At 44.4% G+C, this 15,933-nt stretch overlaps 1 protein-coding gene across 2 annotated transcripts in view; it reads left to right on the top strand.

Annotated features, from left to right (window-relative positions):
* The first annotated feature begins 541 nt into the window (after nucleotides 1-541).
* Nucleotides 542-15,933, top strand: part of SEPHS1 (selenophosphate synthetase 1) — a 30,150-nt gene continuing 14,758 nt past the window's right edge. Inside the window, exons 1-3 of one of the 2 annotated variants that reach the window (XM_065402574.1) lie at nucleotides 542-583; nucleotides 4,004-4,262; nucleotides 7,093-7,196. In XM_065402574.1, the coding sequence (XP_065258646.1) occupies nucleotides 4,070-4,262; nucleotides 7,093-7,196 (297 nt within the window). In that variant the 5' untranslated portion in view covers nucleotides 542-583; nucleotides 4,004-4,069. Of the gene's footprint in view, nucleotides 584-961; nucleotides 1,434-4,003; nucleotides 4,263-7,092; nucleotides 7,197-15,933 lie in introns of those variants that run through there. The other variant, XM_065402567.1, reaches the window with a different exon arrangement.

Below are 15,933 nucleotides of genomic sequence, written 5' to 3'. Positions count from 1 at the left end.
CCCGGGGGGAGGCAGGGGGTTAGCCCCCAGCCCGTGCTGCGCTGAGACCGTTGAGGGGGCAGGGCCCGACGGGGGTGGGGGAGTAACTCCCTGACTCGTGCCGCGCGGTGTCCGTTGGGGGGGGGTAGTGTGTGTGTGGGGAGGGGATTAACCCCCGGCCCGTGCCGCGCGGAGCCCGTTGGGGGGGGGGCAAGGCCCGGCGGGAGTAATGTATGTGTGGGGGAGGGGTTAACCCCCCGACTCGTGCGGCGCGGAGCCCGTTGGGGGGGGGGGCAGTTCCCGGCGGAGGGTGGTATGTGTGGGGGAGGGGTTAACCCCGCGCGGAGCCCGTGGGGGGGGCTGGGCCCGGGGTGTGTGTGTGCGCGCGCGGGCGCAGAGGGGGTTAACCCCCGGCCCGTGCGGCGCGGAGCCGGGAGGGGGACAGTGTGTGTGTGTGTAGGGGGGTCATCCTCCCCGCCCGGCGGCGGCGGCGGCATTTCCATTCAGGCGGCGCTGAGGGAGCCCGGCGCGCCCGGTGCATTGTGGGACTGGGTTGGGAGTCCCGTTCGCGGGAGGAGGCGGAGGGAGGGCGAGGAGCGAGCCGGTAAGAGGGAGACCTGGGGAGGGGGGGGGCAAGCGGGGAGATTTAAAGGGGAATCCGCCTCCGCCGTTAAACACCCGGCCTTTCACTGGATGGCGGCTTCCCCGCGTTGCGGGGGCCGGCCGGGGCGCACGGGGCATGCCTGGCCCCAGCCCCTGAGCCCGGCCGCGGGGGGGCGCGGGAAGGGGATGCGAGGCGCCGCCGGGGCCGCTTTAAAAAACTCCCGGCGGCGAGGCTGGCAGGCGATGGGTTAAATTTTTCACCCGCCGACATTTTTGCTGCCGCTGGGGCCCCGCGCCGTGGAGTCCCCTGGCCGGGGAGCCTGGCGCGCGCCGCTCCCGGGGAACGTTCCATCCCCTCCCCGCCCTCCCCGGGGCTGCGGCGGCAATGGGGGGCGGCTGCGGCTGCGGCTGTTCGTCTTTAAACGCTGTCCCTGCATCTCTGCTTCCAGCGAAGGGTTAACTCCGCTTCTGCTGACATTTTACCTGCCTCCCCCCGCACTTTTGCTGCTAATAATTTCGTGTGTAAGGGAGAACATTCTCTCCCCTCCCCCCCCCTCCCCCCGCAAAGATCTGTTTGTAGGAGCCTCCTTTGGGGGGTTAGAAGGGGATTGCTGTGTGCACGGTTCTTTCCTGTGCACAGCCAGCCAGGCTCCCACACGGCTGCACAAAGAGCAGCAGTAGAGGCCCTTGCTTGCCTTTAAAGGCAGCAGCTTGAAATTTAAGGTGTCCCAGAGCCATGTCTCTCCGCAGCCTTCTGCGCTACACTCTATGGAGAAATGCTCGTTGCAGTTCTTCGCCTTGTAGATGCCCCTCATTTGTGTTGCTATTCCCTGTCCTTGGGTTTATTTTGGGTAGGTATCTGGTCCTGTTCCGCAGTCATTTTTTCCCCTCACCACCCTCCAACGTACATTTGTATTTATGGTGAGGGTTGTAGAGGGGCAAGGGTTAAACTCTATCTTCTAATATTTGTCATTGTTTTAAAGTAACAAACATTTGGAGTATATGGGCGATTTGTTCTAATGGGGAGGGTTGTTTATTTTGCAAGTACATTGGATGCTAGAAATGCATGTTTGTGCAGGGTGCCAAAAGTCACATGAAATTGGATCTTGTAAGCTTGCTTCCATGGCAGTGTCCGAAATTATTGCATGCAGCACATTCAGATCTTCACCAAGAAGCCTTTTGTGCTCCTTTCCCTATTGAGGTTTTTAACTAAATAACTTTGTCACTTGTCTAGTTCAACGTTTATTTTTAAAATCAGGGAATATATTTAAGTGCATGTATTAGTGCTCAAGACTATGCAAAAAGTTCTGCTTGATGTCTTTGGCCTCTAAATCCTTTCCTATAGAAGTGGATAGGGGGTGCTAAGAATACACCAGGGTTTGGGCAAGTGAAGGGAAATGTTTCCCCACTTGGAAAATGCAATTTTTTACAGTTTTTCTGGAAATAAGTAGTTTGAGTTCAAAAATATCTTTCCATTAAAAGCCACTTTTTTCTCCTACTTCTTTCCACAGGTTGTTTTCTAGTTAGTATCCTCTCTGATTGCTAGTGCCTATTGCCTTGCATTGAAGACAAAAGTTTCAAACCAGATGCATTGCTCACCCAAAACACGTTCTTGTAATGAGCGCTTGGATTACTGCCCAAGCTGGGGCTTTTGAAGATTTGTTTTAAATAAGTGACACGCCTCCCAGGGAAGGAGGGAAAACACTGTAAATGGGAGTTCAGTTCCTAATCAGATGTTTTTCAGGGACTTTAAAACTTGAATTGCCATTCTATACCATAATCAATAAAATAACATCCCTGAGAGTTTGTAGAACTTGTTAAGAGGCAGCCTGTTATAAGCACTATACTGGGGGACCCATTTGCATAAGGCTGTAGATAATTTTTTTTTTTGGAATGGTACCAAACATACTGAATACAGGCCAGTAGTGGTGCTGAACTTTTCAGCTTAACCCAGTATCAACATGATCAGCAGTCACTCAGTGCTGCATGTTGAACCCTTTTGATAGGCATGACATTTGCTTTCTAAGATGCTACTGCATGTAGGTCACTTTAAATAATTCCAGAAAAGCTTTTTCTTCAAGGAAGATAAATTGCACCATATCACCACCATTCCTGTTTAGAAGTTAAACGCTTCAGTTAGGCCTCTTATTAGTTTTGGAGTGTGCTGTATGTCTGACTCAGAGTGGAAAAAGACTTCTAAAATTAGACGTGAATTGTTAAGAATTTTATTAAATAAATTTCATCAGTGTCTTTTTACATTAACTTTCTAATGGGCGGTTTACTCTGATTAAGTATGTTCAGTTCCAGAAAAAGTCCTGAGAGGCATGAACTCTTTCTTTTGAACAGCTTTAGTGTATGAACATCATAAAATATGCTTTTAGAGGAAATATCCTAATTAAAGGTTTTCCTTTCTTAATTCTTTATATTACTAGCACATAGGTCTCCTAGGGAAAATATACCACTGGTGTGAACAGGTGTATTTCTGTTGACTCCAAATGAGTTGTACCCTCTTAAACCAGAACTGAACTTGCCCCATTGTTTGAAAGGTGTCATTTGAAATAAAGAGGCTATTGCCTAAGGTTCTGATCTTGCAATGAGCTTAAGCTTTGTCTACACTATGCACCTTTTAGCGACGCCCCTGCCGCTAAAAGGTGCGCAGTGTAGCTGCTGTTTGTCAGCAGGAGAGAGCTCTCCCACCAACAAAAACTTCCCCCAACAAGTGTCAGCAGCTTAATCGGCAGGAGAGTGCTCCTGCTGACAAAGCGCTGTTGACACCGGCGCTTTTTGTCGGTAAAACTTTTGCCATTTGGGATATGTGTGTGTGTTTGTTTTTTTAAACACCCCAAACGACAAAAGTTTTGCTGAAGTTCCATTGTATACAAAGCCTTAGTGTACAAAGACCCCGGGCCTGAGCATATTGCAGGATCAGGGCCTAAGGCTCCTCTTGGGGGTTGTTCCCACTAACACAAACTGTAACGCTTATTTATATATATATATCTATATATATCTATATATATATATATAGATAGATATATATATATCTGTTAAGTGAGGTCCGCAGACTTTTTTTTTTTTTTTTAATTAAACACTGTTGTGGCATAACTAGGGGAAAAGTCATATCACTCCTCTGACTGGCCTGACAGTGTTATAGTTTAAATGTCAGAAGATGGAAGAGGAACCATTCCTTTGTAGCCTCAGGAAACTTATCTTGTGGGATATGCCCTCCTATTGTAACAGATGGTGTCTGCTCAATGCTTTGCTTTACTTATTTAAAAAAAAAAAAAAAAAAAAAGGAAAAAAACCAAAAAGATCCCTCCCAAAAACCATTAATATTTTGATATATATTATTTACAGTACATACACTAACTTGTTGTCTTGTAGGTTCTGAGAATTTTCTAATGTTCCCAATTTTTCTAACTAGGTTGATCAGCAGAGAAACCAACAGATACGTTTGCTCAAGGTGGGGGGGAAGGTAGCACTCAGAACCATGTCTGTTCGGGAGTCCTTTAACCCAGAAACTTACGAACTGGACAAGAGCTTCCGACTGACTCGATTCACTGAACTTAAAGGCACAGGCTGTAAAGTGCCTCAGGATGTTTTACAGAAACTGCTTGAGTCCCTACAAGAAAACCATTTTCAAGAAGATGAACAGTTTCTGGGAGCAGTTATGCCCAGGTTGGGTGAGTGTTTGTTTCTCTAGTAACAAGTGATACTGCTGTTTCCCTGTTTCATAAACAGTAGATCAAGTTAGCTGTTAGCCTATTAATTTATTAGCTTGCTAATTTATTTTAAAATTAAGGTGTTGTCCGATGCATATACATCAACATAATAGGGATTGTGTCCAGAAATGTGAAGGATAAACCTGCAGTTGTCATCTTGCTGTACAAGAATAATAATTTTGTACTACAATTATTAATATCCTTTCTGCAAAGCACTTAACTATGAAGGGGAAAAAAGGAGCTATGAAATGACTCAAAGTATATTGAGAGAGTTCTTATAATATAAGAAGAACAATAGTCTTTTTCACTAATAGTCTGTACATGAATTATGTGGATGTTCAGTAACCAAAATAGTAACAATTGATTTCTAAAAACAAATGTATCCATTTTAGTATTTCCTCAGTGAATGCAAAATAGTCATAGTACTGTTTCAGAATTATCTATATAGTTTGGGGGTTTTCCCCTAAAATATTGAACAGTTTATTTTCTGACTTAAAGTGAAACAGACTTGATTGTAAATAATTATCCAGCTCCCAAATCCAGCCTCCCTTCATTTCTAAATTGAATCCACCGTTGTGAGCCAAAAGGGAAGGGGGAAAAAATCAGTCTTTCAGTCCTCTCATTGTGTCATGTTCTTTATAACTTTTCTGTTCTCCCTGTAGAGGTTTTATGGGAAAGGCTGTCTCTACAAGACCTATATGGCTCTTGCCAGATTTGCTTTCTCTTTGGTATTTGCATAGTGATGCAAGGAGAACAGAAAAGTAACCTGCAAAAGCAACCTTCACAGGGAACAGGGTGCATGTGGGTATTTTGATACCAGCTACAGTTCCTAATATTGATATAGATAAATTAGTCAAGACAAAATGTTTAATGACAGGTTTTTAATTCAGTTCATCTGTTTATTTAGCCCTGTGTATTTAATCTCTTCTCCACAGTGCAAATTTTAGAAATTCTTCCACTTCAGGCTTATCAACTTAGTTATTTGTTTTTGAAAATATTTTACTGTTCTTTAATCTGGCATACAGTGAGCTCACTTTAAACAATTTTAATGTAACTAGATAACACTTATTAGACTAACAGGTCACAACACGGTTTTCCCAAAGAGGGCAGAATCAGTGAAAATCAGTAGAAAGCCAGTGTTCCCACTTAAACAAGGGCAATCTTTGTATGAAATATATCTATGAAGTAATTGTGTGTGAGGCTCAGTGGCAATATAATTTAAGAGGACCCTTGATAAGGGACACTGATCTCATTCTGGCCCAAAATTTAATGTTTGTGTGGCACCTTTGTTTAAATAATAGAAATGTTTTCATGAGTTTAAAAAAAAAAAAAAAAAGGGTGCTCGTTTAATTGGATTTAATTAGTCCTCTGCAGTTTTTCAACCCGCTGTTGTTTCATGAGCTAGAAAGCAAAACTGGCTCTAAACAACAATGAAACTGCTAGTTGAGTTTTTATTGTTCAGCCTTATGAATGGGCAACAATAAATGGGGGGAGAGAAAATAAGTTAAAAGCTGGAAGGAATTTTCAAAACTTAGTTTTCTCACCTGTGTTATTAATAGACTTACTAAGTCTTTTTAAAATGTGCTTTAAGATGAATATCCCTTTAACAAATGCATCAAGAAATGCATTTGGCAGTATTTCTTTTGATGTTTTGTGCTTTATAAGAAAGCCAGTGACTTCCTTATCCATGTGTATGGATGGTACTTCTGAGATGCTGTTCGGAAGGAAAATACCAATAATAGGATTTGCAGAATTGGGCCCTACTCCCGCAAGTAGTTATGACTCACTCAGAGTAGTCCCAAATGCAGTTCAGAATACTTCCATGAGTAAGAGATTGCCGATTTAGGCACTCAGGCCCTAATCCTCTGAGCTCTTATGTATGGCAGAATCTTTTGCCCCTGTGAAACCCCACTGAGATCAGTAGAGCTTCACACAATTACAGGGAGTCCATATGCGTGAATCAGCTTGCAGAATGAGGGCCTAAGATGTGGACTGCAGCACATTTAGCATTTTTTTTCCAAAGTGGGGAGAGTATATATTGAGGATATATAGCCAACCGCTTCCATCAGAATGGTTTAGTTTCAGCATCTTTCTTGGTATGGATTTATTAGGATGGAAGATCAATGGATTACAAAGCTTGTTTACCAAGGAATGTTGCTACACAATCGGTGATCATGTGGGTACCAAAAGCTTCGGTGGCACAGTAAGACTGCCAATAACAGATTTAGACTGAACATCCAGCAAGTCTGTCTTAAGGACCTAGCTAGAGATTGATCTGGGCCATGCTTGATCTGCAAGAAGGCTACGTCCCTTTGTGATTTGCCATGATGATTGTGATAAATTATTACTGAAGATTAAAACTACTGTTACAATGTTTTGGCAAGATGGTCCTAGAACAGCCACCTACCAAACTTGAAGTGCACCTGTCGGGTTTCTCCCCAGAATGATATAGTACAGGGCAAGCATTTTCAAAAAAGAAGAAACCCCCATCATAATTAAACTTGCCATACATTATTAAATTGCATTAGATTGTAACTCATGGATGTTTAGCTCTTACATTTATAGCTTTCCCACTTCAGTTTCCTGTCCCATTCTCAAGTTTTTCTTTGTCTTAGTTTCTTTCATTTGTTTAAAATATACCTCCTGTAAGGAACAGAATCGTGATAGTTGCTCCTTTGGCAGTGGCTTGTATTTCATAGGCCTGTTTTACAAATTCCCTTTTATTGAGAATTACAGTCATCTAAGAGATGAATAAATTATTCAGTTGATTGATGGTTTCCTGTCCTTGCAGGAATTGGGATGGACACTTGTGTCATTCCTTTAAGACATGGTGGTTTGTCTTTGGTCCAGACAACAGATTACATTTATCCCATTGTGGATGACCCTTATATGATGGTAAGTTGGCTAAACTTGCAATTACATGTATCACTGACTTTGATTTGTGCTTTCATTAATCTGAGTTGTCTACGCTGGTGAGAACTTGCTGTCTTGTACAATCAGCCATTGCACTGGTTGGTTTGTCATGTTCTGTGTCTCTCAGAGATATGTATGAGACAAAGAAACTCTTTCATATTTCCACTCCCGTGTCCTTCCCATATTTGCCAATGCAGTTGCAGCAATGCTTTCTAAAGAGGGGTATGTCAGGAGAACAGCTAAGATTAAAAACAAAGCTGCCCCCTACTGCTGTTCAGTGAGTCACTTTGGTTGGGAAAGTGCTATTGAGGGAAATGGGGTTCTCTGTGAGGTACTGAGCAAACTGGTTCAGATTAAATAGAAAGCCCCTCTTATCCTCTGACCTACTCACGGAACCAAATTCCAGTTGGGATTTTTTTGGGGTTCTCAAATGATTAGATAAAATTGCAGGACTGGAAGAGCCTAAATAATCATACTTAGCAATTATATTGCACTCTTCAACTCTTCCCAGACATAGATTGGGGAACAAATGCTAGTAACAATAATAGGGCTCAGATGTTTCTAGACGTGCTAGCAGATGAATTCCTTCATCAAGTAGTAGCTGAACCGACGAGGGGGGATGCCATTTTAGATTTGGTGCTGGTGAGTAGTGAGGACCTCGTTGAGGAAATGGTTGTAGGGGACAACCTTGGCTCGAGTGACCATGAGCTAATTTGGTTTAAACTAAATGGAAGGGTTAACAGAAATAAAACTATGACTGTGACTAAGGTTTACGATTTCAAAAAGGCCAACTTTAATAAATTAAGGCAACTACTTAGGGAAGTGGATTGGGCTAACATACTTAGAGAGCTAAAGGCAGATGAGGCCTGGGATTATTTCAAGCTGAAGTTGCACGAGCTGTCCGAGGCCTGTATCCCGAGAAAGGGGAAACGGTCAGTAGGCAGGGGAATTAGACCCAGCTGGATGAGCGGGCGTCTCAAAGGGGCGATTAAGAAAAAACAGAAAGCGTACAAAGAATGGAAGAGAGGAGAGATCGGCAAAGAAACCTACCTTATTGAGGTCAGAGCATGTAGGGATGCGGTGAGAAAGGCCAAAAGCCGTGTAGAGTTGGACCTCGCGAGGGGAATTAAATCCAATAGTAAGAGGTTTTATAGCCATATAAATAGGAAGAAAACAAAGAAAGAGGAAGTGGGGCCACTGAAGCTTGCAGATGGAGTGGAGATTAAGGACAATCTAAGCATGGCACAATATCTAAATGAATATTTTGCATCGGTGTTTAATAAGGCTAATGAAGGGCTTAGGAATAGAGGGAGCGGGACAGAGGGGAATAAAGGAGGGGCAATTGACATTAAAGTATCAGAGGTGGAAGCCAAACTTGACCAGCTAAATGGGACTAAATCGGGTGGACCGGATGATCTTCATCCTAGAATATTGAAGGAGCTGGCGCGAGAAATTGCAAGCCCCTTGGCAATAATTTTTAATAAATCTGTAAACTCGGGGGAGGTACCGATGGACTGGAAAATAGCTAATGTGGTTCCTATTTTCAAGAAGGGGATAAAAAGTGACCCGGGTAACTACAGGCCTGTTAGTTTAACTTCTGTAGTATGCAAGGTCTTGGAAAAAATTTTGAAGGAAAAAGTAGTTAAGGACCTTGAGGTGAATGGCAATTGGGACAAATTACAACATGGGTTTACGAAAGGAAGATCGTGCCAAACCAACTTGATCTCCTTTTTTGAGAAAGTAACAGACCTTCTAGATAAAGGAAATGCGGTGGATCTAATTTACCTAGATTTTAGTAAAGCGTTTGATACTGTGCCGCACGAGGAATTACTGGTTAAATTAGAAAAGATGGGGATCGATATGAAAATCCAGAGGTGGATAAAGAACTGGTTAAAGGGGAGACTGCAGCGGGTAGTACTGAAAGGGGAACTGTCGGGTTGGAGAGAGGTCACCAGTGGGGTTCCTCAAGGTTCGGTTTTAGGTCCGATTTTATTTAATCTATTCGTTACTGACCTCGGAACCGAATGTAGGAGTGGGCTGATAAAGTTTGCGGATGACACAAAGTTGGGAGGTATTGCCAATTCGGAGAAGGATCGGGATATTTTGCAGGGAGACTTGGATGACCTTGTAAATTGGAGTAACAATAATAGGATGAGATTTAATAGTGGGAAGTGTAAGGTGATGCATTTAGGGATGACTAACAAGAATTTTAGTTATAAGTTAGGGACGCATAGGTTGGAAGTGACGGAGGAGGAGAAGGACCTCGGAGTCCTGGTTGATCGCAGGATGACTATGAGTCGGCAATGTGACGTGGCTGTGAAAAAAGCTAATGCGATCTTGGGATGCGTTAGGCGAGGTATTTCTAGTAGGGACAGGGAGGTGCTGCTTCCGTTATACAAGGCGCTGGTGAGACCTCATTTGGAGTACTGTGTGCAGTTCTGGTCTCCTATGTTTAAAAAGGATGAACTCAAACTGGAACGGGTACAGAGAAGGGCCACTAGGATGATCCGAGGAATGGAAAACCTTTCCTATGAAAGGAGACTCGAGGAGCTCGGCTTGTTTAGCCTAACCAAAAGAAGGCTGAGGGGGGATATGATTGCTCTCTTTAAATATATCAAAGGGATTAATACCAAGGAGGGAGAGGAATTATTTCAGCTTAGTAGTAATGTGGATACGAGAACGAATGGATATAAACTGGCCGTGGGGAAGTTTAGGCTTGAAATTAGACGAAGGTTTCTGACCGTCAGAGGGGTAAAATTTTGGAACAGCCTTCCGAGGGAAACGGTGGGGGCGAAGGACCTCTCTGGCTTCAAGATTAGGCTTGATAAGTTTATGGAGGGAATGGTTTGATGGGATAATGTGATTTTAGTCAAACAGGCATTAACGGGCCATCGCGGGTAAAATGAGGGTCCGGCTGTAGAATCTTGCCTGTATGCTCGGGGTTCTGCTGATCGCCATATTTGGGGTCGGGAAGGAATTTTCCTCCAGGGTAGATTGGCAGAGGCCCTGGAGGTTTTTCGCCTTCCTCCGCAGCATAGGGCAGGGGTCGCAGGCTGGAAGATTCTGTTGTGGGTGAGTCAGCTTTTGTGGCCTGCATCATGCGGGAGGTCAGACTAGATGACCATATTGGTCCCTTCTGACCTTAAAGTCTATGAGTCTATGAGTCTATAACTTCAGAGCTCTTTGCAAAATCACTAGTCTCCCCAACACTTCTTTGTATTGTTTCTACCTTGCAGATGGAGAAATTGAGATTCAGAGAGATTATGGCCCAGATCCTCATGGGTACTTAGGCACCTGACTGTCCAAGGTTATTTAGCAAGTCAGTGGCAGAGTGAGGATTAAAGTCCAGGAACAGTAACTGGATTAGGATTCGGGGCTGGTTTCCAGTTCTGTACTCAGATTATATTACTGCCTCTCTCACAAAAGAGATGCATGTGTTTTTACAGTGCTATGTGCACTGATGGTGATCTGTATTATACACCAAAAATATTTTAAAAGACCATTATTAAGGTTTCCAAGTCAAGCACTCAAAAGTTAAGAAATACCTGAATTAAGGTTGCCTACGCAACCTTAATACAGCTCCCTTGCACATATGCATTATGCTACAGCTTTAGTAACACGATCACATACTATTTTTTTCTATAGCACCTCTGCCTCCTTGAGTACACCGGATGGACAGAGCTCAGGCAACCTTAATTTTGACATTTCCTAACTTCTGAGTGCTTGACTTTGCAACCTTGGTAATGTTCTTTAAACAAAGTTTGTGTGTGATTTTCTAGGTTTTTAAAAAATATATACTGAAAAATCAAATTCCATCATGTGGCATCATAATGGCACGCTTGTGGTTCATCAGCAGAGTTGGAACTTCTAGATCCACCACGCAGACCTCTGCCACTTGAACTAATGGAGTAACTGATATAATAGTAGGTTGTCAAACCTCTGTGTGGACCAGCACTAGAGCGGAATGAGACACACTTTGTCAGTGGATTTCCTAGATATTTGTTGACAGCAGAGGAACAGTGAGACTCTGTAATCTTGGGTTCCATTTCAAGCCCTGGAGGGGGTGGTATCATGTGGGCACTGACTCTTCTGACCATTTCCCCCAAGTTTGACCCCTTCTGTCTCATCCCTTCCAACCTGTCCCAGTTCTGTGTCTTCTCCATGTGATGGGTTGGATCACAGAACCCCCCTTGGGAGCTGCCACCCGATGTGCCAAGACTACTTCTATCCCTGCCTTCCCTGCCAGTTCGGGGCCCCAGCACCCTGTCTTGCTGAGCCAGATGCTCCCGTCTGCTCCAACAAAGACCCAGGGTCTGAATTACTTGCCCCAAAGCTGCAGGTTTACCTGAAAGCAGCTAACAGAAGTGTTCTTGACTTTAACACTCAGGTGCCCAACTCCCAATGGGTTCTAAACCGAAATAAATCCGTTTTACCCTGTATAAAGCTTATGCAGGGTAAACTCATAAATTGTTCACTCTCTATAATGCCGATAGAGAGAGATGCACAGTTGTTTGCTCCCCCAGGTATTAATACATACTCTGAGTTAATAAGTAAAAAGTGATTTTATTAAATACAGAAAGTAGGATTTAAGTGGTTCCAAGTAGTAACAGACAGAACAAAGTAAGTTACCAAGCAAAATAAAATAAAACGTGCAAATCTATGTCTAATCAAACTGAATACAGATAATCTCACCCTCAGAGATGCTTCAGTAAGTTTTTTTCCTCAGACTGGACACTTTCCAGGCCTGTGCACAATTCTTTCCCCTGGTACAACTCTTGTTCCAGCTCAGGTGGTAGCTAGGGGATTCCTCATGATGGCTCCTCCCCCTTTGTTCTGTTCCACCCTTTTATATATCTTTTGCATAAGGCGGGAATCCTTTGTCCCTCTCTGGGTTCCCACCCCACTCCTTCTCAATGGAAAGACACCAGGTTAAAGATGGATTCCAGTTCAGGTGACATGATCACATGTCACTGCAAGACTTCATTGCCCACTTGCCAGCACACACGTATACAGGAAGACTTACAGGTAAAACACAGCCATCTGCAGACAATTGTCCTGGTTAACAGGAGTCATCAAGATTCCAAACCATCATTAATGGCCCACACTTTGCATAATTACAATAGGCGCTCAGAGTTATATGTCATATTTCTAGTTTCAGGTACAAGAGTGGTACATTTATACAAATAGGATCATAGAATATCAGGGTTGGAAGGGACCTCAGGAGATCATCTAGTCCAACCCCCTGCTCAAAGCAGGACCAATCCCCAATTAAATCATCCAACAGATTTTTGCCCTATATCCCTAAATGGCCCTCTCAAGGATTGAACTCACAACCCTGGGTTTAGCAGGCCAATGCTCAAACCACTGAGCTATCCCTCCCCCCGCTGATTACACTCAGTAGATTATAAGCTTTGTAATGATACCTTACAAGAGACCTTTTGCATGAAGCATATTCCAGTTACATTATATTCACTCATTAGCATATTTTTATAAAACCTTATAGACTGCAACATCACACTCCACTCCTAATTCCTTGTTCCAGTCTAAGGGCTGGTCTTCACTACCCGCCCGGATCGGCGGTAGAAAATCGATCTCTCGGGGATCGATGTATCGCGTCTCGTTGGGACGCGATAATCGATCCCCGAATCGACGCGCGTACTCCACCAGCCCAGGTGGGAGTAAGCGCCGTCGACGGGGGAGCCGCGGCGGTCGATTTGCCACCATCCTCACAGCAGGGTAAGTCGGATCAGATATGTCGAATTCAGCTACGCTATTCCCGTAGCTGAATTTGCATATCTCAAATCGATTCCCCCCCCCCCCGTAGTGTAGACGTAGCCTAAGTCTCCGCTCCTCAGACATCTCACCTCAGTCTCCTTGTTCAGCCCATCCTAGCCTCCCCCTGTGGGCACACTCTGAGTCCCAGTTTTCCCCCTGACTCCCAGTCTTTCCCCTTTCCCACACCCAGTCCCAGTATCCTTGTCCAGCAAATCCCAGTTTTCCCACTCCAAGGCTCCTCAAAATTGGTTTCTCCTCCCATCCCCTCCCTGTCTCCTTGTCCCAGTCTCTCTGCCTGGCTATTCCCAGTTTTCCCATCTGAACCCCAGCTCCTTGTAAGATCTGTATCTCCTCCCCCACCACACACACTGGTTCTGAGTCTATCTTCTTGTCCAGGTAGCCCCTGTCTCCCTCCACCAAGCTCCCCCTCCATCTCAATGTTCTCTCCCCCTGCAAGCCAACTGGCTCAAAGTCTCACCTCCCTCCTCTCCCTCCCCTGCAGTCCCAGTCTTACCAGACTCCTTGTCTGAATTTACTCCTTTCCCTCCTGTCTGTATTTGAATCAGTTGGCTTACTCCTCCATGACATCTTGGGGGCACTGAAAGGAGAGACAGGTGCTGTATTCTTAGTTCCGGTGACTGGCCCCACCCCAGCCTGGAGCAACCATTACAGGGAAAAGCCTGAGTTGAATCATGGGCAGTTGCTCTGTGAGGATAGCACATGATGTGCAGTTTGAGTAATATTAGGAACTGGGAGGGGATAGAGGACAGAATCTTTGGACATTTTAATTGATAAGCTCCCGGAAGTCTCTACTGAGCATGTGCAAGCAGTGATTTTTTTTTCTTTTTCTTCCAAGGGCTTATAACTGGGACAAATTTGGGTGGATTTTTCACATGGATAGCAAAAGGCTCATCTCTGACACAAAGGCCACCCCCTGCTGCCAAATTTCAAGCCCTTGCTTCAAAGCATGGGGATGCTAGATCATTTCTAAGTAAAAGTTGCAATAATTTTTTAACATGGACAAAACATTTTTTCATAGCCTTATTTTTGGAAATGGCTGAAACATTTTGGCTGAAATTTTCCAACAACATTCAACCTGAGGCAGATGCGAGGCATGCAGAATTTCAGTCCAAATGGTTATAGTTCGGCAAAGTTCTAAGCAATTGAAAACAGCTCTTCTAAAGGGACATGTTGAGGGGAGCCTTAATAATAGGCGGTGTGTGCTACAAGCCCCGCCTGCAATATAAGAGGCATGTTTTAAGTACAGGAGCAGAAGAGAGCTTTGTTTTCATGAGTTGTCCTTACTCCTAAAAGTAGATCCATTTGTTTCAATGGGACTAATCATATGGCTAAAGGTTTGCAGGCTGAAGCCCCAGATAACCATCCAAGAGCTTGGACACTTATACCCAGGCTAACCACAATTATGAACCTTCTGGTGTTTGCCAATACTGGATGCAAAGTAAGTGTGTTGCCAAGTTTGTCTCCACCTCAGTTTTCTCAGACTTGAGAACTGCAATTCCTGAGTGTGTCTCCCTGGGGGTTTTGCCTATTGGCAGGATATTGCATTGCCATTAGACCAGAGAACTGTTGTCATTGTGGTTTTGAAAACCTTATCACTTGTTCTTAAGAGAGCATAAACTAGCAGCTTGCTTGGTAAACACTGAAGATAGTGCTTAATAGTTTGATAATCCCAGTACAGAAAGGAAAATGACATGTTTGAGCCTCCTTAATCATCTACACAAACTAGCATTGGGTCTCCTTGGAGCCATTCAGTGTGCATAGTGAGGAAGCCTTTTAAAATAATTTAAAATACTCAATTATATTCCAGTTTCAGATCTATGCAGAGGGCTGCACTAACATCAGTGGGGAGCTCTGTGTGTGTATCTGAAGTTGGATGATGGTCCATTGTGGTCAGATTGTATGCTGTAAAACAGTATGTTCAAAAGAAGAGCTGGGCACTTTCTAGCAAAGTTAGAGACATGGTCTTGGCTCCAAAGAGCTTGCGTTCTAATATAACTCTTACAGTGAAGATTTGCACTTTAGTTTAAATATGATTTTTTTTTTTTTAATCTGCTTTCTATCTAGGATTTTTTTTTCTTTGGCCCGAATTGTTGTGCTTAAATATGTGGAGCAGTTATTTTATCATATTACGGTTTTGGGGGAAATTCCAGAAAAATGGATATTAAAAACATAGGATCAGATTCTGTTCCATCTCTATAGATGTAAATCCAGATGAAGTTTATTACTCCTGAGGGAATTCTGTGCCAAAAATTAAAAATTATGCGCACAATATTTTAAAATTCTGCAAATTTTATTTGTCAATAAATGGGGCTCCAGCATGGCAGTGGGGAGCACAGGCCACTGGTTGCATTGAAGTGGGAGATCACCCTGAAGCCCTGACCTCCCCTGGTACTGGGACTTGGCAGTGAGGCTGCACCTGACCTGACACAGTGCAAGAGCTGGGCCTGCCCCAGAAACACCCCGGGGCCCTCCCACTTTGTGCCAGGTGTGGGTGGGCAGGCTCAGCCGAGCAGGATCCAAGTGTGGAGGGGCTTAGTGTGGGGAGAGCCAGGTGTGGGGTGAGAGGTTTCTGTGTGGGGCAATCTGGGTGCAGGCAGCTCAGTGGGAGATTTGGATGCACAGGGGTTGTTTGGGGGTTCCAAGTGCAGGGGCAATGGAACTCTGCAGGGGATCCAGGTGAAGGTGGTTGGGGTTCAGCAGGAGAGGTCTGGGTATGGGAAGATGAGACTCGGCGGGGGATGGGTCTGGATGTGGGGGGGTGCTCACTGTGGAGGGGTCCAGGTGTAGGGGGTAGGGCTTGTCAGGGTGAGGGTTTGATGGTCCTGATTAATGGGTGAGCCCCAGCTGCTGCCAAGGGGACACCACATGCTGGGCTCCCACTCCCCCCCATGATTCCCTTATCCCCTTTTTTCTCCATCCCCCT

The sequence above is a fragment of the Emys orbicularis genome, chromosome 1 (assembly GCF_028017835.1).
Source record: "Emys orbicularis isolate rEmyOrb1 chromosome 1, rEmyOrb1.hap1, whole genome shotgun sequence".
NCBI lineage: Eukaryota > Metazoa > Chordata > Testudines > Emydidae > Emys > Emys orbicularis.
The sequence above is the reverse complement of the archived record's forward strand: the minus strand, read 5'-3'. Positions and strand labels throughout refer to the sequence as shown.